The sequence below is a fragment of the Asparagus officinalis genome, chromosome 4 (genome assembly GCF_001876935.1).
Source record: "Asparagus officinalis chromosome 4, Aspof.V1, whole genome shotgun sequence".
In the NCBI taxonomy this organism is placed as follows: domain Eukaryota; kingdom Viridiplantae; phylum Streptophyta; class Magnoliopsida; order Asparagales; family Asparagaceae; genus Asparagus; species Asparagus officinalis.
This window is the reverse complement of record NC_033797.1, coordinates 145,732,570-145,760,560: the sequence shown is the minus strand read 5'-3', so window position 1 is coordinate 145,760,560 and position 27,991 is coordinate 145,732,570. Positions and strand designations below refer to the sequence as shown.

At 36.7% G+C, this 27,991-nt stretch overlaps 1 protein-coding gene across 1 annotated transcript; it reads right to left on the bottom strand.

Moving 5' to 3' along the window:
* LOC109839453 (endonuclease MutS2) lies at positions 1,204 to 27,369 on the bottom strand. Its single transcript, XM_020407876.1, has 20 exons — positions 27,278 to 27,369; positions 25,869 to 25,911; positions 25,560 to 25,727; positions 25,384 to 25,467; positions 21,214 to 21,264; positions 20,217 to 20,273; positions 20,041 to 20,123; positions 12,739 to 12,862; positions 12,572 to 12,631; positions 11,684 to 11,929; positions 11,287 to 11,370; positions 11,030 to 11,177; positions 9,573 to 9,700; positions 8,789 to 8,836; positions 7,902 to 8,032; positions 6,132 to 6,214; positions 4,592 to 4,695; positions 3,457 to 3,527; positions 1,652 to 1,944; positions 1,204 to 1,530 (listed from the first exon to the last, which is right to left on the bottom strand). The coding sequence occupies exons 1-20, from the start codon at positions 27,367 to 27,369 to the stop codon at positions 1,364 to 1,366; spliced, it is 2,265 nt and encodes a 754-aa protein (XP_020263465.1). The 3' UTR covers positions 1,204 to 1,363.

Here is a 27,991-nt window from a genome sequence, read left to right as displayed (position 1 = left end):
CATGATGAAATGAATTTTAAGTATTTCTACATCAAAATTTATGATTTTTTGGGCTATAACCATAATTTTTGTCATTTCCGTGCATTGTGACCAAATGTATTGAGTACCATAGTTCAAAATATATGATATTCATGAGCCATAACCCACGATTTTAGTAAATCTTTTTCTTTTATCCGAATGCAGATTTAGTATATTTTATATTAAAAATATTTTATTTTCACGCACGATAGCCCACAATTTTTTTCAATGGTCATTCTTACGACCAAATGTCAAGTAGGAGGAGTTAAAAACTCATGATTTCGTGAATTATTGTTCAAATCGAACGAATGTAAACTAAGTATATGTGCATCAATATTTGTGATTTCCATGACATTTAACTATACATACTTCGAAATTGCATGAATTGATGGGCTATAAGCCACAATTTTGTCCGTTTTCATTCATTATAGCCCTATGACATTTAAGTTTGCATAATACAAAATTCGTAATTTCCATGGTTTATACCATATGGTTTTGTAAATTTTCATTCGTTTAGATCCAATGACAATTAAGTACGTGTATTTTAAAACCACGATTTTATTCAGTTAAACCCATTTGTTCTTTCCTTTTCCCCCCCTTCAATTCAATGGCAATTAGCTACAGAATATTTCTAAATTTGTAATCTCATGACTATAACCTAGCATTTTCTCCCCCTTTTTTTGTTAAGTTGGACCAAAAGAATTTTATATGCGACTTCAATATACGAAATTTTTAAAGATCATAATCCACAATGTTTTGTTTATTTTCTTTTGTTTCTACCCAACGACAATTAAGCTTTCAGAAGTCAACATTCTCAATCATCCTTGGCTCCATGATTTGTTCAAGTAGAAAAATTCTCTTCTATTCTTTAACCCTTCACGTCTTAATTCTGTAATTCTCTTCTATTCTTTAACCCTTCATGTTCTTAATTCTGTACCTTAACCCTTATTTTTGGTTCTACAATCCAGTATTTTGTGTTATTCAAGGTGGAAAATTATAAAATCCTCGCCAAAAATTACTATAAATCGATATAACTCGAAGCTCATAGGCACCAAAATCTGCCAATAAGAGTGTTAGGACGAACTCAAACGAGAACAAAATCCCATCACCATACCATTTCGTCCTACAAGTCGACTGAAACTGCTGAACAACAGACCTGTAGGATATTTCAGCGGAGTCGATTGATTAAAAAGTGGAAATACTGAGACCATAGAATAGGAACTGGATGGTAAACTCAAATACAATCATCAAGTACCATAAGACCCCAACCCTTCTTTAAAAATTGTACAAATGTCTGTAGTCAAAAAAAAAAAAAAAAAAAGTTGCAATCTAGCAAAAGGTTTGGTCAACTAGTTCGACCCTGAACATCACTCAATTTTAATCTCAACTTCATGTTACTGGCTTGAACTGTTATCTCTCCTTTGGATGCCTCCACTTTTAGCACCCTGGCTTGTTTTCCCAGGGACGGAACAAAAACTGTATGACCGACCTCTGGAATTACATTTTGCTTCTCTGGAAAACATAAAAACAGCAAACTTCAATGAAGAACTCCCTATCATAGAAGATGCTAGCTGATTGAATATGTAAACATATCAGTATAATCATACAAAGCTTATAATGGACATTTACTTACCATTAGAAAGTTGAAGGGGGCTTGAAGATCCAATTTTCTTATTGACAATGTCAGATGATCGCAACGTTTTGGTACTTCCACTCGACGGTCCACTATCACCTGTTTTAGAAATCTGCGACGACTTTTGGGCTATTGCCGACTCCCGAAACTGTTGCAGCTTACTGCGAAGGATAGAACGTGCTACGGTTGCAGTCTCCGAGACTGCTTTAAGTTTTCTGTTCCTCTGGACGACACTGTGTTCAGAAATAGTCTGCTTTGCCATCAAAAGATCATCATGAAGCTTCCTTGACAACCTAATATCATATAATCAAACACAAGTAGTTAGGTGCACATGATAAAGATGCTTAGAAGAATATAACTATTTTTTTTTCTTTCGTTTCTTTTTTCTTTTTTTTTGTGGCTGTTACTACTGCAGGAGATCAGGCCACTTCAGTTCCTAGTAGAGTCAATATGGCAGGTCCTTCCAGTTGGCATTTTGAAACGTTACTAGTTTACAATACTATCAAAACAGGACGGAATATAGCTTATAATAGTTATGGAATATATGTCAAGACTGTTTTGATGATAAGTCAGGATCTGAAAACAAAAAGTCAAGTATTAAGGTCATAGTTGAATACAATACATATGCGAGGAAGACCGCAGGATATTCCAACTTTTGAGAGAGCGAATAAAATGGAAATATAGTTGCCAGAAAGAAGCACTAGCAACAATTGTAGAAAGTTCATTCTAAGAGAGTAAACTGCGGGTAAACATACGTAAACATTTCATCCCACACATACACACACGCAAACACACACACAGGGTTTTCCCACTAAATATTCCATAATAGGGTAATAAAATTCCATCAATAGTTTCATCAATCTAGAAATGTTTGGCTAGTGTTTCCACAGAGATCTAAATTGAAAAGAATGAAGAAAAAAAAGCCTAAATTAGCATCAACGCTATGGAGAGTGATTCTAAGCGTCATCAATGGCTCATTTGGAATGCTATTTGCCAGCTTATTAAGAGAGAGGTCGCCATATTAGTTCCAATTCTATATTGACAAAGTTTTTACGTGCAAAGTTCAATGCAGGCTATTATTTATATAACTCTTTATGGAACCAGCATTTCATTTTGAAGTATACTAACAGATCTGGTTACTTACACCACTGTCAATGCTACAATTTTGTACCAATGGCTGTAATTCCATTCATCTATTTGAAACTATTTCCAGTGAAGCTATGTTAATGGCACAATTTTCTAGAAAAGGCTATCCATTTCTTTTTTCTCTCATTGGAAGTGTTTCCAGATGGTCAGCTGGGGAGGGAAATTTCATTTCTGGAATGATTGACGGCATGGTGAATCTTCATCAGTTGTTTTTGTGGCAAATTCAACACATCTAGAAGCAAAGATTTTTTTTTTAAGGGCAATGGAATATGGAATCTTCGGTATCTATCTTGCCTATAATTTTGTTCGTAGCATTGAGAAACTGAAGTAGCATGTTAAGGAGGCAAAATGACTTGGAGCAGTCAAACTTGTCAATATTTAGCAACTATTCTTGGGGCAGTGCTAGAGCTTCTAGGACATTAGTTCATCCGTACCAGCTCATCTAGCTGATTAGACAGATAACTTATGCCATTGGATCCAAAAGACACATAAATTAAAGTTAATAGCTAAGATAAAGTTTAACACAATTGTAGTAGTTAGCATTAGTTTCTTTGTTTAGTCCCACGATGAGGGAGAGATGATAGCTTTCTATAATGATCAGAAACAATTGTGTCGCGAAAAAATCATGTAGATAAGTAGTTATGAATAATTGTACTTACATCAAATAGTGTTCTGCCTCTCGAAGATGTTGCTGAAAATCTTGTTTAAAAGTCTCCATGTCAACTATGACCTACATGTAAGGATTAAATAAAAAAGTACACTTCTATGGATTGTTATCAAATAACTAGTCTCAGGAATCCAAGATTCTTTCATTATTCAACTATTAATTTCCTTTTGGAGAAAACAATAAATCTTAAAAGGTAAACATATTAAAGGTCAAAATGGGAATTTCACAAGAATTTACTTTTATGTAGAAAGAAAATACAACCCGGCTACTTATATGGTTTCTTATTCTGTACACGTGTTACTAGTTATCCCCCACATCTTAATTAAAGTTAACGAGATGGGAAAAAAAGTGAGATAACGAAATGCCCGTCGTTTTATTCTTAAACTGTGCGAGGTTTCACGATGGCAAATAAGAAAATCTTATCATATCGTTTGATGTCAAAATATCATGCAATAACAAAACTGCTTTCTAGTACTTGCGGGAACAGACTAGAAGTTTTAATCTTAACTTTTGATTGCAGAAAAAAATTATAATAAAAAAGATCAGCAAGGTGGTTTACTCTCTTAAACCAAGCATCCAACACTCTTCTCAACAGTGGAGTTTCCTGAATCCTCCTCAACTTCCAAAATTACATATAACTCCTCAACTTGACGAATTGACGAGTAGCAACAAGGCAAGATGGGGATACATCATGGCTAAGGTTTTCTTTAGAAGATGGAGGCTAACTAGCTGTACTCCTTTCATACAGAGGTCACTTAAGTAGAGAGGATTACAGACTTTGTATATACACAAGCTTTCTTCTCTAAGAAAACTAGACCGGATCCCAATCATTCCATTCAACTGAAGAAACATGCCATAAGTGGTGCACTAAAACCCTAACCTGAGCCCAGACTCTCTCTTATGCATATGCCCTGAAACACCCTGGGCCTTGAGATTCAGGTTTCACAGTTATTAGCACCCTTCAGGTATTCCATTCAACTGAGGAAACATGCCATTTGTGGTGCACTACAAACCCCAACCCACAATGTCACTAGATATAAACCGCGAATCTGGGAGTATTGAATAAACAAAATACATGTTGCAATCGAAAAACCAGCAAATCATACGCAAGGAATTTAACAATTTACTTCATTGATTTCAGCACCAGATGTTCCATGTAGCTTGCGTGCTTTTTCTAATATGTGATTGGATAACCCTAATCTTTCAGCAATATTAATGGCATTTGAACGACCTGCAACAATAAATGCCAAAACTCATGTAGTATTCAAAAAACAAAAGAAACAATGCTCACTGCTATATTTCATAATAAACGTTTGACTGAGTGCATGTCTTTTATACCTAAGAAAATATTCTTCTTTGTTTTAGGAAGATGATAATACTTTTTTTTTGGGTGACGAGAGAACCTTGCCTAGCACACTCAATTGCCCCCGCTAAGCCCAGGTTCGATCCCTGCATCCGGAAGGGGACTCGCCTCATTACCAGGGTCCCATCCCCACAATTCATGGGCCACCGGCATAGAGGACCCACTAAACCAAATAGTCTCGAGGCTGAGTGTACGAGCCAAGTAAATCCTCGGACCTCCCTAACCACCCTAACACCAAGGAGATCAGGTGAATGCGTGCACAGGGGTTTCAAAATCAGGACCAGCAGGACACAAAGTCCTATGGAGATCTCCTCCACCTTTGGGCTGCTGACCGCTAAGTCCCACCCGCGGGTGGTGATTGATAATACATTTAATGCATAGTAACAACAGTCCAAAGTCTTACATTTCCTCTTTTTCCCCTTTATTCACGCCGAGGAATTATTCACCAAAAGTTATCTTTTCAAAACCATTAAGGATTTTGTGGTTAATGCATTGTGCACAAAGGAAAACCATATAACACATAGATGGAGACATTGAACAGTGAACATCGCTATTCAACAACAAGGGACTAAACAAGTAGAAAACCTCTCGTAATATCTTTTTTCTTGAACAAAATTTTACATATCACTCATTCTTACAATGTTTTCTTCAAGTACTTCTAGCATACATCTTTTCTAGCGCCACTTCATTACACAGTACCTAGCTCAAGATAGTCATAGACATACTTGGAGTGACAGCAGAGCTCAAATAATCCTAATATCACATCGCACACAGATGGAAATGTATGCTACTCATCTGGTCCGCATAACTATCTACTGTAACTTTCTACCCAAATTGATTGGCTATCAAGGATCACATAATCATCTGTGAGCATTTCTCCACTTCAACATCCTACTTTGACTGCAAGAATAGCATCCTTCTCAAGCTCACCAGCATAAGCTGATAAGCTTGCAATTGATTCTCTTTAAACCAAATCTTATCACAGGGTCCATGACAATCGTTTTGTTTTATCTTAATTCTGTTGGGCAACAATTACGTAAGTCTATGGAGAGGATTTAACATATCATGTTCTATCACATTTTGATGTCAAACTAGCATACAACTAATATATGACCTGACCAAAATGTTTGCAAAAGGAGAGTAGTGGTAGTTCTTCATCTGTTAGATATCTTCTAGTTATCAGTGTTCAAATGATCAGCAGAAACATGAAAAGAGAAACCACCTACATCAATCTGTTCTCTAAAAAACATTAAAATTAGTCTTACATTAAATACATTATTGAAGTGTGTGGATAACAAACGAACCTGGTATTCCCCAGAGAATCTTATATGTTGGCTTTAAGCTCCTTTCATCAAATTCTACACAAGCGTTCTCAAACGCATCATTACTGTGAAAACAAAGTAACAGAAAATATTAACAGCTATCTTCAAAGTTTGAGAAAAGAACAAAATATAAGACCAACCAGAAAAGAATGCTAGAACATAACTAACATGGCATTTACAAATTTCAAATATAGGAGAGTAATGGATTTATAGAAATCTGGAGATAATTACAGTGGAAAAGAAATACAATGCATATGGACTAGTAAGGTATCTAAGGATCTGAAGTGAAATAAGGAGGGCTGGAGGGAGAAGGTGGGATAATCACTACCACATCGGTTTTGCATATCTATTATGTGCCAACTGGATGTGTTTCCTTTGGTCCACCTAGTAAAGAAGTTGACTATCGTTCATGTCGGCCTGAAGGTTGGGGAGTCCCAATGTTGGTCTTGCAGTTAAGACGGCAATGTCCGTGTAACCCTCAAACCAGAAAAACCTATGTGGTAATCGTGTTTTGTACCTCCATCAGAAGAAATGTAGTACCGCCTCTTAAAGCCAGAATGTTGCAGATGAATTCTGAAAGTAGTTTCATAAAGTCAAGAATCATTTGTTTGCATCAGTTCGCAGTTCTTTTCCATATTTTCGTAGTAATGACGAAATAGAAATCATAGGTGCAAGAACGAATAGAATTAATAGGTGTGCAAGTAAATGGATCCTTCAGGATTGAATTACATACTGCAACAGAATAATGCAAGTGATCCAAATAGTAAGAAATTTGCAGTTTGCATGACACTGAATAAGTTAAGCTAACACATTTTTAAAAATAGATTAGGGATTATAACTTGTTTAGAATATAACTAGACATGATTACAAGGGAGAGCAAATTCAACTATTAGTGAAATAAAAAACATATTGGCAATTTTGCAAGTAAAATAGTAAAACTATTGCAGCAAATTTGATGTTACTTAAGATCATACCTTTGGTGGACTTCATGTATAATAATCATAATGTTAACACGGGGGTCCCATTACGTAAAGCTTTGACAACTTTATGACACACATAAGGTCTTCCACCTTTGTCAATATAATCTTTAGGTGACTTCCATGTCGGCTCCTATTATTATTATCTCCATAACTGCACTGCTTGAAATCATACATGAAAACTTAATGAAGCACATTTCCCTCCTTACAGAGAAATGCAGATGGACCATTCAGTCCAGTAGCGCACCAAAGATCAAGACAAGGTGGTTTTAGCTCGTAGTTTAAAACTTGATACTTGTTCTGATATATGTTTCTAGAGGTTAGGTCAGTCAAATCTTGCCATGTGCTTGAATTTAGAATTTCAACATATTAGGTTGGTTTTGTATGATTTCCATGATTATGTTAGTTTCAATTCATTCTTTAAGTGTCTTTAACTAATTGCTATTGGTAACAGTGAGAATAATGTAGAGTTTCTTTTCGATGATTGCTTATTAATTCACTTCCCTATTTCCAGTAGTATAACCTATTTCTCTTGCGCATTATTTTCTATTTGAAACTCCTTTAAATTTGATACGTCATTTCTTCTCTAACACCAAAGACCAAAAATCACTAAACAAGCATCTTCATTATTAGGCATCTCTTTCGTGCTATTTTCTATTTGGAACTCCTTTAAATTTGATACATCATTACTTCTTTAATGCCACAGCCCAAAAATCACTAAACAAGCATATTCTGATATTAGACAAGAAGCCAGGTACCTCTACTTCAAAGTTACCTGTACTTCAAAGTTTTCAGTTCTCCATGATGTGTTGTAGCTATCGTTAAAAAAGAACCATATTCAGCAAAAGATTCTAGAAGTGACATGCCCAAGGCTGCTCCTTCAAGTGGATTTGTTCCTGCACCAACCTAAAATAATATGTGACATGACATTAAATATTGTTTCAATCATATGGAGCTCGGAACATACATTATTTCTTTGTAATGAAATAAGCAATTTGAGGAGTGACAACTTATCAACCTAGTTCTTTACTTACAACTACAGGTCATTTGAATCAATAAATCCACATATCCTATGCTTAATTTGTATCTTCCACAAAGCTGGTAACAAGCAAGGTAAAGCAGGTTTGTGTTTGCCCGCTAACAGATTTAGTTGGTTTGAATTAAATACTTACAGAATGGTGAAAATATCTATCAGGATGAAGGGGAAGTTTCATTGGAGTTACAGTAGAGTGAATCCTAAAATAAATGCATGGATAAATAACAACTTTTACAAGGAATTTGGACACTGCCTAGTCAAATATGTAGTTGATGGTATCTGAGTCTCCCTAGTCCCTTTTCCATAATACCTATCCATATTCCAAGGGCTCTAATTACAACAGGTGTCATAGTAGTATCTTAAATTCATGCATTATTCATTTATGATTGTTTTGTTAGTCAAATAGGTTATTCAGTGATGAGTTTTGGTTAGGGAACGTCTATCATGAGTAGGGAGTTCTGTCCTTTGTTAGTGTGCATTTGATTGGTAAAGATGTAAAACTACTACTTAACCATGTGACAGTTCAACATGCTACTGAAAGACGCTCAACATAAAAGGAACTTATATTTTTGTTGATGAGTATATTGCATTTTACGTTTATAAGGTTCATAACTTAGTATACTTACTTCATCTAGAAGCACCAGTGACTTGTTTGTTGACTGTGCACGGAGAGCCTGGTGAAAAAAGAATATTTGAAGTAAGATAGGAACTGTCCATCAATATAGAAACACTCAATAACAGCTTCAGACAATAATTAGCTTTATCCTTGAAGAAATGGTAGAAGATGCTCTCTGAAATCCATGTAGACCTGCCTAAATGAGGGGAAATCAAAGACAAGGACAAAACTATGCAACTTTACTGTGGTTCATAGTAAATCTAAACCTTTCAAGTCAAATAATCTGATTAGGCTTGTGTGACATTCTCCCGCTAATTTATTATAGATGCAAGCCCACTCATGAAAAATATTAAGACTTTCTGCTGGATATAAATTTTCTTTCTCAATATTTTAGGCATAAATGGTAGAGAGATTAACTGCTTAGGCTTTCTGTTGGGATATTTGTTTACTTAATCCATTAGGCTGAGGTAAAAAAACAAAAAACTTTTCCTTTTCCTCCTCAGGTTTTAGCTTTTTTTATATTTACTTTTCAGAAGCAGGCAGTTGGTAGATCAAGCGTGAGGAAGTTCCAAAAGGAAAGAAAAAGAAACCGGTAAGGTTCTCTGCAGTTTAGTTGACATGAGGTATTTATCTGAAAATGATAATGATTGATAAGTTTTTCCTTGATCTGTACACTGTAAATAATTAATAAAAAGAAAGATAAATTAAAAATGTAATTATGTGCAGAATAACATTCTTATGAAAGCCACAGTGTTTTCACATGGAGAATAAAATTGAGAGTAATCTGGACCTACACTGATCTGTTTTAAGTGGCCAGAAAAAGTAGACAATGACTGGGTGAGGGACTGCTCATCGCCAATATCAGCAAAAATTGCATCAAACCATGGAATTTTCACAGGTTCAGATGCCAGCACATAAAGACCTGCAATTCCAAAAAGGTTAGAAGTCACAAATCTCCTAGTGCACGTGACAGAAGTTAAGAGAAGTGGAAATAAAAGAAAATTCTGGAGCAAGTATAACTCGTAATATCAAAAATGAATTGGCATCTTAGACTCATCTCTCTCGATCATGAATGAGAAATTGGGGTAGGGAAGTATATACTTTCTCATATCTTTAGATATCTAATGGTCATGTTACCCAATAAATATAATATTACTTAATTTTAAAAGGAGTATAACATTCATAATCATAAATCTTGTAATGGGGTAAAAATTATGCAGAACTATCTAAAGAAAATTTTACCTTAATTGGAATATTAGGTTATCCATGTGAACAATAAGACACACACACACAAAATACAATCTAAAAACAACTAATTTAGTTTTCTCAAAAGACAAGATTAAAGGATAATCTTAGAAAACTCAATATACGCAAAGCACTAGTTAGAATGGTACCAGTTTGGGTATGCGCAACGCACTAGTTAGAAGGATACCGGTTTGGGTTTTGTGTTCTGCATACAGGCAGGTATTGGGCTCTTTAGCTGCCCGCAGCCCCTTAAGGGTACTTGGGTGTGGTTGGGCTGCACATAGGGCACGTTCTCATTAGCAGGAAAGGCTAGGTCCTCATGCCGCGAGGCCAAGCACAATAACGCATCCTTTGCACATACATTAACCGTAACAAGTATGTGAACTGTCATTCTTTCGGGTGTGATTGGTGGCAGGCATTTAGTGGTGGAAGACAGGATAATGTGGTTTATATGGTGGAGTTATTCTTCTGCCAAGATGATGAGGGCTCATCTGTCACGTAGGGAAAAAAAAAGGGACGGGGGTATTAACTAGGAGCTTGCAATCAGGCCACCACCCTAGTAGAAGGATCTTAGGTTGAGCACTGGAGGAAGAGGCTGATAAGGGCCCCTGATGCTTCTCGACTAGCCTCTCAGCAGACCTTGTCCGAGCAAGGTACACCTCATACTGACATCATATAACCAACATGCATAAATAAAATTTTATGACCAATATGTATAAGCATGCAACAATTCATTGCTAACAATTTACAGGAAAGGAGCGTGCATGCACCAAAACTTAAAAGAGTTTCAGTTAAATTTTGGCAACACTGTACAGCGAGGGGTTTCCTTAAAGTGAGCGTGTCCATATGCATTGAATACGACTGTGAATCCATAACCATACATGCTAGTCAATGAAAGGAGAATATTTCGACAACAATACTTTGGATATGTCAAGATTAAGGACTTAACAGGCACCCATGACCCACACCAACTAAAAAGATGATAATGGACTCAGAGGTAGCTAACCTGCCTTAGCCATCAAAGATGCTAGGCCAACTGTCTTTAGACTGATAGTTTTGCCCCCAGTGTTTGGCCCAGTAATCACCAGCACAATGGTTTTCGTAGAAACAACAAAATCCACAGGGACAGGAGGTTCCTTTTCCAATTCCAAAACCTGAAAGAATTATGAACATGAGATGAGACAAGAATTTATAAGCCTGCCAGACACCCAATGAAGAAAATGAAATTAGTTAATAACTCAAGAATCATGACTTAACACTCACTCTGTTTTTCAAGAAGGAAAGACGTAACTCAATATTATCTTGTGTTGTAGGATTGTTCCCTTGCAATTTCTTCCTCCTTATATCCTACAGGCTTAACAACTTTTGCATTAAAATGAGATAGGAGCAACACCAAAATGAATGCAGGAAGAAAACAGAATGTGATTGAGATTGGAATTCCTGATAGTAAACAGAATGTGGTTGAGATTGGGATTCCTGATAAGGAAAACAGCTATCAGTTAATGGGCTGGATAAGAACTTATTTTTCCTTCTTTTTTCTTCTTCCTCTTTTGGATAGGGAGGGTGAACTTGAGATGTTATCTTAAATAAAGGTATTATTGAATAATAAAAATGAAACAATATATCAACATTTAAGGCTAACATCTGAAACCAAACTCACAGCAGTAGCAACAGCAATATCCTTCCTGGCTTTGTTTAGACTCTCCCGATGTTGTCTAAGTAACAAAGGGTGGTAAGCTTTCCGCATGTATAATTTCCACTCCCTTTGAGGAAGATCAGAAAAGGAATTCCTTTTGAAAGACTTGTGCACAGGAAAGTCGCCATCATTGATGTTCATATCACCTGGTAAACATAACTCTGGAATTGTACCATCATATGCAATACTGTACTTAGCTCGGGCACCGACCTACACAGGCAAAGATTCAGATAAACTAAGAAAACAAAAGAAATAATAAAAGAAAAATGGTGGGAGAAATTCTGTAACATTCCCGTAATGATAACCAAAGCTTACTCCACTGTAGCATTCATATTCATATATAGCCTTTTCTCGGTTAATGTACTCATAGTATCTATATCCTAACATTCTTCAGAACACAGACAGAAAATTCAATTATCTAATAATTCCAATAGAACATAGGAGAACAATTATCAAAAGAAACTAAGAATCACTGAGATATTGCAAGGAATATAGCTTGTTCAAAAAAGAGAAAAGGTAACTACTATTGTTTGATAACCAAGTATTTTACATACTAATGTGAATTCCTATATCTAGAAGAGAGCCAGACCACCCTAAACACTACCTTGAAACAATAACCAACAACCTATAGGACTGAAATTTCAGAAGTGGCAATCACAAAATTTCAATGTGAAGCAGCAGGTACATGATAAAATTTCTATAAAGAAAACATCCAGAAGCTAGTAATATATATCCCACAAAAAGTAGCTTCCAACCAAAGTGCAAAGGAATCATATCCGTGCATGGACAAAATGCTCTCTACAAAGAGCAACAAGAAAATGACGAATGGAAGGTATGGTGATGGCCACTTACAATATCCAGTTGAATTATGATGCGCAACAAGTTTTGAATGTGACTAAGTTCTCCCAGTATCTTCAATAAGACAAGAAATGATATGGTTAGGGGAAAAAACATGAAATTATCATTTCATAGAATAGCTTCATCAGAAAAATTTACAGAATAGAATCTAATTCTCAAACCTTATCACTTAATTTTGAGAGTACATCTTCTTCAGCCTTGGATACTAAAGCTCTTGCTTGTTGTAATTCATCATTCAGGGAGACAGCAACTATTGGCTCCATGAAACTGGCAGCACCTGAGCCACTAAGAAAAACATTATTTGCATCAAATATTGGGCCAGAGAACATTTTCCCTTCCACACGAACAAAACGCCTACCAAATTCTATGAGTATGCCTAACAAATGAGGGGAAAAAAGATGACGCTAAAGGAATATTTTGACAGATGTAAGACTTGAGATGCGTAGAATGACGAAACACATTTTGAACCTATTGTCAAAGACCCAGGTGGAATACTTAAATGAGATTTTCTCTGTCAAATTCACCAAAGATAAAAGAGAAAAAACACAGCAACTCAATGGATATTTTGTTCAAGTTTATATTGGTTGTCTTTTCTGACGAGTCAAGCAATTTCAGATTTCACTAAATTATCACAAGTCTCATTTTCAATCATGTCAAATATCTAACTACTCCTTGGAATCTCTCTCAATCACATGCCCTTCTGCATAACTACCTTTCTGTTTTCTGAAAGGTGATTATAACTTTGTTATTGAGATCCCCAAGGACTGTATCTAGCAATCATAAATTTAACACCAACACATCTATCATGATGTCGTGACTATGTCCCATATGCATGCAACATGGCATTTTTTCTTGGATTCTCCTTAATACTTGTAGATCAAGTCCTTTATTAAGTGTGGGCATAAACAGAAAGACAATTAAGCAGAAACCTGACATCCTAATCCAAACCCACACAAATTGTCTGCTATCTCAATCCGATGCGATCCCAGAATAAACAATATAAATAGTATCCACACATGAAACTGAGACATAATATCCAAACTAGGATAATACCCGAATCTGCAAGAATATCTTATAGTACAAAAAGAATTTTGACAATCACAAGAAGAAGTTCGAAAATCACGAGAATTTCTATATAAGCTAATTGAAATTGATACTTGCAGTTGCATTACCAAATTCAATGAGTGTTTTGCTACTTTTTAAGTTTAAGTATTAATAAATTCATTATTAAAATAATTTTATTACCATCTATTGAGTAAGAAAATATATATAAAAACTATATATTAGTTAAATGTAAAGCAGGATATAATGGAGTAGATAGTATAATATCCACAGCCACCCTGCTTATAAGCGAATACATAAATGTAGATGTAGTCCAACGGTGTGGATAGTGTTTACTATCAACCATATTCCAAGGCTATAGAAAGCACTAGGCAGCTTACGCACCGAGCCTAGGCTAGAAAGCGCTAGACAGTCTAGGCAGCGAGTAGGCAAGATTCTAGGCAGGGCCTTTGCAGTTTTCCTTTTTTTCTTTTTTTCTACTAACAATTATTGATAGTATAGGCCAATGATATAGAAAGTGCTAGGTGTCGGACTGTCGCCTAAGCGAATTTCTTTCTTTGTTTAATTGGTGGAGGTTTTGCTAAAGTTCAAAGGAGATGAAGGAGGTGTTCATAACTGGTGAAGGCAGCTAGAGTAGTTTGACGAAGGTTGGAGATGTAGATGTAGTATAACGGTGTGGATATTGTTTACTATCAACCGTATTCCAAGGCTATAGAAAGCACTAGGCAGCTTATGCGCCGAGCCTAGGCTAGAAAGCGCTAGATGGCCTAGGCAGCAACTAGGCAAGATTCTAGGCGTGGCCTTTGCGGTTTTCTTTTTTTTTTCCTAGCAACAATAATTGATAGTAAAGGCCAATGTTACAGAAAGTGCTAGGTGTCGGACTGTCGCCTAGGCGAATTTCTTTCTTTGTTTCCGTTTGGATACCATGGTGTTTTACATGTTTTCATGGTGTTTTTGCCAAAAATAAAACATCATGCGTTTAGAAACTATAGTGTTTTTTGAGCTAAATCATTCTCAAACTAAAAACACAACACTTATTTCAAAACACCTTCTAGGTGTTTTAAGGTTGGTGTTTTGGTTTTGAGTTTGAGAATGTGTTAATATAATATCTAACATAATATATTAAATGTAATTATTATAGAGTTATTATCAACATGCTTATTATATTATACTATATTATAGTCAATTTAATATATTAGTAATATTTATTAAATAATATAAAAATATAATAAATAAAATATCTTATTTAATAATACAATAACATATTAAATATCAATATTTAACATGTTAATAATGTATTATATAATAAATAAATACTAATAAAATATAAATAAACTAATAAAAATAATAAAAAAGTTATTGATAATAAATAATAATATAATAATGAAAGCATTTGGGCCCACTGACCGACACGTGACAGGAGTTTTCGCCCGCGGTTGGAACTCCAATTTTCGGATGAATTCGCTACTACTCAAACTTCGCCTACAGATCAAACTCGCCAGGCGAATCGAATCGGGTTTCCAACACAAGTCCAACACTATACGGGTTTCGCCCGCAACATAAACTCGCCAGCAAATGAGTTCAGTCCTCTACTCGAATTCGCCAACAGTTGAGTTTAGCTTCCAAGCAAAACTCGCTGCGATCAAGTCTCGCCAACAAACAAACTCGTCAACCAATTGAGTTTCACCTTACCAGCAATTCGAATTCGTCAGGGGCCGAGTTTCACCATCTCGGTGAGCTCGACGTCGCTCTGGTTTCGCCGGTAGCGTAAACTCACCAGAGTAGAGTTTAACTTCGAAAGTAGGCTTGTCACCGCATGAAGGACTTCACCCGCGATACGAGATCACCTGCAATTACAAGAGCAAAACACTGGAAAGCAACGCATCCAAAGAGGATACACACAATGAGTGGGCACAAACCTCATTGATACTTTAAGACAGTACATTTGAACAAAGTTATGGTCTTTTTGCAATTGCGAAAGTCATAATGACATGTTCAAAAAAGCAAAACATACACCCAGTGTTTCAAAACAATACATTTGAACAAAGTTATGACTTTAAGAGTCATGGCATAGTTCCAAATGCAAAACAAGCAAGCAAAATGTCTTAATACAATCCTGAGGCAGAAGTTTCAGTCGAACACATTGAAGGTGGAGATCTCCTCTTTGACCGCCTCAACCTGGCTCGCGTGGTCTTCCCGAGCCTTGTTTTCAGCAGCTTTCTGAATTCGATCTTCGCGGTTCGACATGGTGGCAACATCTGTCTGACGCAAAGCCAGCAGGCGCCGAGTCTCCACCTCAGCGTGCTCGTTCACCTTAACAATGTCGGATTGGAGCCCCTTCCACTTCGCCTCCGCCTGTCCCAACTCGGCCCTCAGGCGAGCCATGGTATGGTTGAGGTCAATGACTTGCTCCTCTAGCAAACGTTGTTGGCTCACCCAAAAGTTAGCCGCAGACTCCGAATCCGCTATCTCTTTGGAGCGGATTTCCTGTTCCAGGGCTTCCTGACGCCTGAAGTGAGCTAGACAGGATGCCATTTTAGCCTCCGGACCTCCCCGTAGCAAGTCCTCTAGCACCATCATGCGTGGCTCCAAGAGACGGAGTTCACGCACGCAACGGGTAGCGAGATGGTTCTCACCTGATCGCCGTAAATCGGCCACGTGATCATAGAGGGACTGCCTGAAGCTGTCAAAGCTACCCATACCGAGTTCGACGAGGGAAATTGTCTGCCTTACAGCGCCTTCGAACTCTTCAATACGGGCCTGCCATGGTTGAGACTCGGAGGGAACAGACCTCTATACAATATTATATTGCATTACATTTAATACTTATAATACTATAATAATATAAACTAAATATTATAATTAATATATAATATATTTATAATATGTTTTATACTAATGTTATAATGGGTCAAACTAGTGTTGACCAAAAATATTTAACATGGTGTTTTGAAAGCATTTTAAGGGAAAAACACAACACCATGGTGTTTTTTAAAAAAAAACAAGAAAAACACCATGGTATCCAAACGAAGCCTTAAGTGGTGGAGGAGGTTTTGCTAAATTTCAAAGGAGATGAAGAAGGTGTTTATAAGTTTATAACTGGTGAAGGCGGCTAAAGGAGTTCAAAGAAGGTTGGAGAATATGGAGGCCGCAGCAAAGAAATCACGACCAAGACCTAAATGGTGCAATATACATTATCAGTCCATGCTGCAAAATGCGCTCCAAGACATAGGCGGATGTAGATACCCTCGATACCCCCTTGGCAGCCTAGGCGTCTGCTTTTTAAAATGGTTTATTCGCTTAAAGGATGTAGAAAAGAAGCAGAATTGGATTTTGAATATCAATTTACAGTTTTTACACCCCACGTGCCCTCAACTGAAGGCAGACCAAACACATTCTCTAGTGTAATATTATTCTATTATTTTCGCAAGCTATTTTTTCATTTCAAAGACACAGACATCATTTGTAGCTAGTTGAATACTCCATCAATATGCCTTGCACGTAATACAATGTGTCTTTTTTTCTTTTTAAAATTCATATAAAATTATAGTCTTAATAAAAATAGCATGTACTAGCAAGTTGGTCTACGTTCCAATATAATATAGAGATACAAAAAGTAACTTCATTGAATGACAAGAGAGAATTAGAAGGCAGTCTCTAGTTCTAAATGTTCATTCAAGTAAAGGAAATTTTTAGTGCATCACAAGTGAGTCTATGTTATCAGATTAACATGTAAAAAGAAAGAGTAAATTACATACACACACAAGATCCTTGTTATAACATGTTTTGAGAAACCATGTCAACTATTAAACTATAAGAGCAAACCCTCAACTATTAAAACTTCACACTTCTTAGAAAAACCAATAACAGATATGTGCTCCTAAACGCCCAAATGCACTTGCAAGGATTTCATTCCCTTATCTCTTTGTTGGTGAGCATTAAAAAAAGAAAAAAAATGAACAATATTAATAGTTAAGTGGGTTACCTGTTCAGCTTAGTACCCGATCGTTGTGATTGGTTAGCATTAAAGAGAAGATATCCCATCCACTTGAGAAGTATCCAACCAAAAACTTAAATTTGGGGAAGACAGGCATAATGGACTCAACCAAAAGAGGAATGCTTGGTTAAATCAAGAATATACCAATTTTCTCCAATTCCTTAACCCACTACCTATAGTAAGTTTGTCAATTTCTAACTTAAGACATCTCCGATTCCAATAGTCAAAGCCACTGATCCAGGGTGTACCAAATGCTTGGAATAATACCACTTAATTGGATTGAGGTCATCTGACTGACAACAAGTCAGAAATAAAGGGGCTTGAATCTAATTTATCCAAGGAAAAAGACAATTGTATTGGGTTAGTTACTTAGTTATACTCTAATTCTGAAGAATATTTGCTTGCAACAATAAAAGAAATTAATGACCTAATATATTAGCTTACTGGGAGAAGAATAAACTATTTCAGTGAAACATTAGTATCCTCTAAACAGGAACAACTGCTTGTATAACACAGCCTTTATCATTTGGGATCCTCATTCTCCATTATGCATATATATGCTCAGACAAGAACCGACTCTGTTTAAAAAAAAGCTATGAGGTACACTATTCTGTTTATCTACCTAGATTCATGTTTTTCAGGTACATGAGTATATCCTAACCCTAACCACTCCATCAACCCATCATACAGGCCTTCATTGCATTTGTCTAGAAAAATTTTCCCTCACCTTATTCTCAGTTAAAGCAACCTCCAGACTTTCCAAATGCACTAATTCATAATACCATCACAAGAACAAAAGATTATTTATTCAAGGAAATGGCTTTCATGGATTTACTTTGCTAGGCTTATAGATAATGTTACCATAATAAATTTTAAAAGAAAGTTAAATCTTCTCTTTTTCTTAAGGTCCATATATATTATGCGTAATCAGCTCACCTGATGGGCTTTAACTTCAGCTGTTTCACATTTCTAACTTATTTAGGACCAGCATGGATTGACTGGAATTTATTAATTGCAGCACGGTACTGTAGCATGCATGCATGAGAAACTCATAGAGAAACATAACCAACTTTATTTCAGTTATGCAGTGTTTTCCTATAATGATTTATGTTATTACCATTTTTTCTATTAGACTTGTAGCTGGCATTGCTTGCATAATTTATTACACATATCCAGGCCATGTTAAGCCCCCTCTTCGCTTTTCTTAACTTTATTTTCCTTTAATTTACTTTCCTTTTTTGTGTTCATGTACTTTCTTGCTCCTTCACAATTCAAACCCTGGTAGTCTCTATGCCAACAATATATTTTACCACAATAACCAGCACCAGTTGGTTGCATGTTAAGCATTTGGACAATTCTCCTCATATTATTGCCCTAAGGTCAGCTAAACAATTTACAACTCATATCAAACAATGTCAAGAAATCAAATCGAAGGGCCATAAAATACTGCATATGAGCCAATCAGTTACGTCTATATCCATATACTTCCTCGTAACTCATATCTTTCATATCATAATATTTCAAGTTTGAATAGAGAAAGTTAATAAATAAGGGGTTTTGCATATATACCCCTCAAATCATCCATATCTGCAACTACCCCCGCCCCCAAAAGTCTTGATATTTGCAAAATTACTCTCCAATTCTCTCAACTGAGCTTTTTTACCCCTCCCACAACAATTTTAGTTTTAAACGGGAAAATGATGCAAGCTCATCGGACATTATTCAAATTTTTTTTATATTGTAATGTTTAAAAACTAACACTGTTAAACAGGAGGGTTAGAAAAATCTAATGTGAGAGAGTTGGGGGTAATTTTGCAAATACCAAGATTCAGATGGCAGATTTGCAAATAGGGAAGATTTGAGGGGTATATATGCAAAAATCCTAGTAAATAATATGAAGCATGCATTCTCATCACTATTCTGATGCAAGTTGGAAATCAGCTAATGTAGTCCTGCGTGTCAGTCTTTGCTCACCCCAACAATGCTTCAGCATGATCATTTATGGATTCCGCAAAACTAGACCCAAGAATTGTAAACCTAACAGGATCCAACTAAATATTATATACTTCAAAGTGAAGGATCTAACCTGATAAATCAGTGTTCCAAAAGACTTGATTTTCATAGTAATATAAGATCTACAATAAAATGCGAGTGGTAATTAGAGTGATGCATGCAGTCTGGAACTGATGCTTGCAACAGAACACAAGTGGTAATGGATATTCATAGTATTGTAAGTGCTTCATTTTTTGAAATGCATACGTGTTGAAAATATGCATATTCCCTGATTCCTTGCTACAAGGATATAGACTTCCTCTGAAGATAAAACTGCAGGTAGTATAAAACTTGAATATACAGTTAGTTGCAAGCAGGCCAAAATGAAAAGTGGATATAGACTTCCAGGCACCTGGTCAACAATAATCCTTCAAAAGATGTAACCCTATCACCCATTGTTTTCATGCACCATCTTCCATTAATACTGCAAACTTCCTAGTATAATAAAAGATAAAGATTAATATTACTATACCAATTTGTCAAACAAAGAGAGACGGGTGAAATACAATATGTAGGCAGAAAACACACCATGGTGGAACCTTGACTCTTATCTTCTCTTGTTAACTTGTCCATCAGTTGTAATAACTGAATATAAAACAATAGGTATCTATAAGCATTAGCAGTTAAAAGCATAAGCATAAAAAACTGAAGATACAAACTGTTTGGCAAAATATAATACACTGGAAATGTTTGGGCCATCCAACATATATGTACCTACAAAATTTTATGTGAAAAACCGGGTCTAGCATATTTTCAGTAGTAAGACTGCCTTATTTTCAGTAGTAATACAAAAGGTATGATTAGACAGAAAATATGTCCCTCTTCAACAAGAGAAACCTTCTACTTCATGACACAAACCATTTAAAGGAAAATCTGTTCCGGAATGACACGTGAGTTTTACCATTCAACTATGCAGTTACTAATAGAACATCAATGAAATTTCTAGATGTGAACTTGCAAGATGCAAGCTAAATTCCACATGAATAACAAATTAAAGCTAAAATATTTGCCTCCAGAGAGAACTGAAAACTTTTACGATTAAAGAACAAAGAGATATTTAGTTGGCTGTCACTTTACTCAGGGAATTATGTTTGAGTTTGCAATTTTGGTAATGAGAAATAGGGGAAGCAAGTTTTTCCACGAGTCAATTGATGTACAAGAAGTTTCTGCTGGAGGAAGAAATAGAATAATGCAAATCTAGTGATTAATGAATCAAGCAATAAAAGAACACAACCACCATTAAGTCCAAGGAATAAGCAAGTGGCCAGAGAGAACAGAAAGAATGGTCCTCAAACTCTTTGTACAGAGCAGATGGCAAGAAAAAAAAATCAAGCAAAAAACATTTTAGGATTTTGTGTAGGGGTCATATACATCATGGTAAAGTACCTGTCACTCAAGTAAGATGCAAAAACAGTTTCGAGTTATTACAAAGGAGAAGTCGTCTGTAGTTACTTGGAAAAGTTTTGAATTATGATATAAACTAGCATAAACAATTTCAAATGCTAAAGCAATATAGCTACAGTACCTTCCTGTCGAGCGCCCGAACTTGATCTCTGTAACGTTTCAATTCAGAACTCTGAAAAAAAAAATCTAAGCAAATAAGAAATAAGAAGTTATCCAGCTACCCCTGCAGACTAATAAACAAGGCTGAATATGTTTGATATGGTAAAGATTGACACTGGAAAGTATTGGCAAAACTTCAGATACACTCAACAAATTCAGGCAAGTGTATATGCATATTAGATCAGATAGGATATCTGAAAACAATCTGGATAACAGACAGCTTCATGTTTGACAAGAAATGACAGGAAAACAAGATGGGGTTCAATTACAAATAATAAGTCACAGTACTAATAGTACACCAGACCTGGCCAATACAGTTTTTAAAACTTAAGATGACCACAAATGACACATGTGATTTGGTTAAACCACTTACTACTACGGCTCGATACAATGTGCACACATTTTGCATAGAGATGCATAACCTGTTATGAACTGAACTAAGGCAACTGGCCAATGTATTTAGTTCCCCAATAAAACTAATGAGACATTTTATAAATTATTTAAGCTAACTATTGATAATACATACATCTATATACATAAACATAATGTACGTATGCATACACACACACACACGTGTTTGTGTTCTGTATAAGGTTTGATGATAGTGAGGTGGCTGCTCATTTTGCAAAATGAATAACCAAGAGAATAAGTGGTAAGGTCCATAACTTTTGATGTGACAACTAAGGTGGCCTCATCACGTGTATCTTTTGGTAGCTCATTTTGCAAAATGAGCCGCCATCTCACAACCATTAAATCCAACATATACACACACGCACACACAGAGGTAAATATGATTCTAAGTAGCCACCTTTGATTGAATCAAAGGATGCACCACTTAATGCATCGATTGTGCTATTCCAATGGACAATCCGCTCCATTTATCATGATCTAAATGCCTTAAAAAATCTGTAAAACAAAAATCATGATGTTTCAATACTTCTAGCACATATTTTTTATTGTTTTTTTTTTAGTTGTATTGTCGTAAGTGGACAGAAACATTTGTCCTTCCAACTTTTTAACCATTGGATAGACCTATTTGATCAAGATCTTCATCAACTAAAAAACCTTCATTTATTAAACAAGTGGTAGATTGGGAAAATATAAATAAAACGTGATGAGTAACTATATTGTTGCCCACATTTTTAGGACGACGAAAAAACTCATTGAATTCCCTCTCAATCACAACAAACCATGAAACCTGACTCCACCGACATCCCCTCTCCCTCAACGTCGCTAGCACCACACATTGACTTTGACGCCATCCATCGCCAGCGCAAAACTAAACTCCAACGCAGCCAATCTCTCCCCATTTGCCGCAAGCGCCAAACACCCCTCCTCAACTCCTCACCTGTTATCTCCAGATGCTGCTCAATATATCTTCACCCCTTATCAGATGATTAATTAACAAGGTTTGTGATAAGCCTTTAAATATTTTTTTTAAAAGGAAAATGTTCTATGACCTCAATTTTGATACTTAATTTTTATTAATAGAGTTCTTTAATCTTGATATTGTATGAGAATAGTAGTTCTATAATTTCTTTTAATCTTCACTTTTTTAATTGAGCTTCCTTTATCTGACATCATATGGGAACTATATTATTGGCTAAATGGTTGTTTGTTTGCACAGGTTTGATGCTTAGGATGCTCCTTTGGGGAATATCTTGAAATGAAGAGAATTATTATGTATGATGCCGCTGAGTCTGCTTGCTTGCTCGGTGTCTAGCATATGAAATTGAATAATCAGAGTATTTTATACAGGAACAATATTGTTATAAATTCAGCAAAATATCATATCTTCAAGTTCAAAATTGAGGTTATTTGTGATCTTTATAAGTTCAGCAAGAGAAACATGAAAAGTTTGCCTTAATATGACTCAGATCTCAGGCGTAGCTAAAACTGCTATTAAAATGTTATGAGGATTGAACACATCTAGCATGACTCGTTTACATCCTTAACCCCAAAATAGTAGATAAGCATGATCTATGATGTAAAGATAAAAACTATAAATTCACGTTATTGAAGAGCAAAAGAAAATATGATCAAGACAAAGAAACTCATGTAAAGTCAGTACTTTTTCTTTATAAAGCAGAGTGAACACCATTGAGTTTATGCTACTTAATGCTTTATATCATTCAAAACCTGCTCCAATCTATTGACACTCGATAAGATAGTGGAAACATCATTTGATGAAAATTTAAACCCTGATCACCTATCAAGTACAGTCCTCAAAGATGGATTCTTGCAAGCCCTCTTGGCAAGGAGCGGAAAGGATAAGGAAAAGGGGGACGATGAGAAGCACGAAGTGGGAACAGTTGATTGTTGTTTCCATTCGTGATGAGGGAAGAAGAGGACTGCCGAGAGAGATGCCGAGGCGCAAAGATAGAGACTAGGAGACAGATTCTTTATGATTATGTTGATTTCTGTTTTTGTTTCTTTTTTCTCTTCCCATACTATCCCTTCTTTAATAAATGAGGATATTTAGTTGATCAAGATCTTGATCAAATAGGTCCACCCAATGGTTAAAAAGTTGGATAGACAAATGCGTCTATCGCACTTGATCGATAGTCCCCTCTCTCTCTCTCTCTGCTCCTCTCTCTGCTGCCTGTCTGCTCTCTATATCATATAATATATAGTATATATATATATATATATATATTATATATATATATATTATATATATAACCACATGTGTGTGTGAAGGCGTATCCTTCATGTTTTTGTAGATCCTAATGGTAGTAATGGTGGACAGTTTGGACAGTTAGATAACCAGATTGCTTTTCATAAGGTCAGAAATAAGTCTATATTTACATAGGCCAACTACTTTTTGACAAATAGCACATGTGAATTCAGACAATTACTCCAAATTATGGAAATGTTTCTTGAATTTTAATCAATTAGAATGACATATGAAAGTGATAGGTCTGATAAGAAAAACATTACAGGTAAAAAAGAGGAAAGATTGGAAGATTTCATGTTTCCACTGCAGCTGTAGAAAAACAGCTGTAATTAGAGCTACAGTGGTCTGTTTAGTGCAATAAATCGTTCCATCTAACAATGATAGGTCAGTTTAGTTTAATAAAACATTTCACGAGAGGTCAAGTGAATAGTTGATATATTCTTAACATTTTCTCTCTAAACACTCAAAGCCTCCAAAAAAGGTTGCCACAGAACAGATTCTATATGTTATTACATTAGATATTATTTTCTGGATTTGGTTAGTTTTAGATAAAACTATAAAAGACAATATAACACAATATAGTTAAATTATTGATGAGTTGTGGTTGGGAAAAAAAATTTATCATGTCTGGATTTGCTTTATTTAGAGACTTTAATTTGTTTTGATATCCCGCTTCATTTAAGAATTAAGATTGAATTTGCAAATTTTTGTTTGTGTTTGAACTTCTAGGTTCATCAGTTTAGAAGTTTTAGTTTTATTTTAGATTGGGGTAGCATCTATAAATACAACGATTATGGTACTTTTATTATGTACTTGATAAACTGAACAATGATTTGATTAAAAAATCAGCATTTTGCGATTGTCGGGGAGGCGAAACCCTAAGATCTGAAGCCTTATCCAGAACTACACAAAGCCAATCGCAGCAACTCCTACTCAAACCCTAATTCTCACCAAGTCCGTGCACTGCCACTTATTTTTTAGGTTTTTGTGACTTGGCTTATGAAGTTCCTCCAGAACTTCTATGATTCTAAAAATAATGCATCTACTTAGTTGAACCACAGGACATTGTTGTTTTTATGTCTGGATTAATCAGTTATTAGAGAGAAAGAGAGAATAATTATCCATTTTTCATATGCATTTACTATGCAAACACATTTTTTGGGGGTAACCATGCAGTAAATACTTGTTCACACCAAATTCCAGCTAAAGTTGTAAGTGCACTGAAGCCCACAGAAGCAAAAGAACAAATATATGGTCCAGAAATATAAACAAGAACAATTATGATGAAAAGAAACAGTATGATACTGTAGATACAAACTATGCCCGGTTCGCCTTTCTTACAAAACTATCAATAGTGGTGCCTGATGTCACTTATATACTCTACTTGCTAAGAAAAATTTGCTATTTATGTTTAACCAAGAAAACAGCAAGAACTTAGAGCACTAAGAAACAAACCGCAGAGTCCTTGACAGAGCCATCATCATCTATCACTTGCTGTATCGACTTGACCAACGCTTGACTTATGATAGCATCCATTATCTGCAGAAATTACCAGCGAAACTGACACATAATCAGGAAAGCTGCGAGTCAAAACGGAACCGGGAAAAGTTATTCAAAGTTGCAATGCGTACCGACTGCGCGAGGGGCATGAAACGGGTATAACAATCGGCACCTTCCTTCCTCGCTGTTTCTAGCGTAGCTCGCAAAGTCTGAGCACGCTGCATAAGTCCAACCACAGCCATTGCTTCTGGTCCGTCGACAGATAAGCCTCTGGAGACACGCTCAATTGCGGATTTGACCTTCAGTTTTCATCAAATGAAACCGTCGGTTATATTCGTTAGGGACCGGCAAGTGTGTTCAGGTCCATGCCCAATGTTATTACTGAAGGTAATTAAATATGAATACGACGCTTCGCTTGAAACGAAAACATGAAACGCTACCATAACGACATCAATCCCAGCAAAGTCCAGGCCGGCGCCGATACTTGATCAATCTCGAACGGCGGCCCGCCGTCTCCTCAGCCCGGCCTCTTTGCTCTCCCAAACGTCAATCCGTCGAAAAAAGCTTTATCTAGAAACCGATACCTAATAAAAATCACTGAGAGCCTGACCAGCATCCAAATCTCACAGCGCCGCCAGGCTAGGGTCATACCTTGGTGGCTTCTCGGGCCGAGGGGCGTTCGCGGCGCAGAACGAGGACACGTCGTCGCAGAGCTGTCCACTCCGAGGAGGCGGAGGGTGTCGGAGACGACGGCGGATTTCGGCGGCCGGTCGCCAGAGACGAGCCGGAGCTGCCGAGAAACGCAGCGGATCCTGAGGCGGAGGGGTCGGCGGTTGGGGGTACGAAGCGCGGCGGCGGGGCATTGAGACCGCGCTTGAAGACGGAGCGTGGCGTGAGACATTTTTTGGGAGGGAGCAGAGAGCAGATAAAGATGGGTTGCCGTGCCTGGGGCCTTTAAGGGGGGCCTCTCATCTGGTTTAATTTACAAAATAGCTAGGGTGACAGTTTTATCATGACATGACTCATCATCCGACCGACCGACCCGTTATATTTGGGTATGGTCGGGTCTAATGTGTCAACCCGAACTGGACCGTTTCATTAGATGGGTAAATTAGGGTGATCTCGCCTGCCCGTGTAACACAAAGAGCTCACCCGTATAGTGCTACAGCGATTGGAAAATTGGGTCCGTCAAATTCCTTTGCTAGCAACTCGTCCTCTCTTCATCTCCAAAACGAAACCCTAGATTTCCATCTGCGTCAGCGGCGAGCGACGAGCGACAGCGAGGGGCGTGCGGCGGCGAGCCCCAGCGAGGAACGTCGAACGGCGACGGCAGCGGCGAGCGCAGCCGAGGAGCGAGCGGCGGCGATAGGCGAGAGGTGACAACGAGTGACGGCGAGCGGCGTCGTTTCATCAAATCTATAAAGTTTAAGGGTCCCCTCTTCCACATTGTAACGTATATCATGCTCTTTAGATTGTAGAGTTAATGGTCCCCTCTTCCACATGTAGCGTTAATCTTCCCTATCTACAGAAACACTATTGCTTGGGTCAAAAATCACTGAACCTGAGATTGAGTCCCTGAGTTGAGACCAATAATTTTGTCAATGCTGCGAACTAGTTTACCATGTAATAAAACACAATAGATGACTCGGCTCAAAAAAATAGGGTCGATTGAAGATAGACCCCCTGTACTAGCACCAAATTGCAGATAGACCCTCTGTACTACTGCCAAATTGCCTGTACTTCAATTGCAGTCAGGGTCTATCTGCAATTAGTCCTGTAAGAATATGAAAATTAATGACATAATGATACTACATATTGGTAGAGAACCTGGTTCCTACGAGAGAAACACCTCTCAACCTCTCTTATTTTTGTCATTGAGGTATTATTCTGGTCATTCATCTCTAATTGCTTGTCATACTTGCTATATGCTATAGTAGCCATATTTCATTTTGCTTAATCCATATTTGAGCTAAAGCATACTACTGAATCTTGTTTTTAAGTATTCTACTAAGTTGTTTTTAAGTATTCTGCTAAGTTGATCAATAATCTTGGTTCATCTTTTATTATGTGCATATGTTTATTCTCTCATGTTGTTTATATTTAAGAATCCTTAACCAATACCGTAGCACTCTTAAGCCTAACAATGTGGAGGCTTTAGTTTGCTCGTGTGATTGGTTATATAGTATCAAAGTGATATGAGTTGCCGTGCGAGCACCTTTCATCGCGGAATTATCAAAGGTGGGTTGAGAAGAGGATGACAGAAATACAAGCACAATTCAGTATATGGCGAAGGAAAATACCTTCTCTAGATTATGGAGAACAAAAGATTATAATCTCTCCCTCACAATCTCACTAGAATCGAGGACAACCTCTCAATCCTCTCTAAACCCTAATACAACGATTAGAATCTATCTCTGATCTAAGATCTCATAGATCCTCACAATCTAAACCCTAATCCTTTTGATCAGGATCTCACTTAGACCTAAAACCCTTTAGATCTATATCTTGATCTTTCTCCTCTCCTGTTTAGAACCCTAAACAGTCCCTATTTATAGGGTTTACA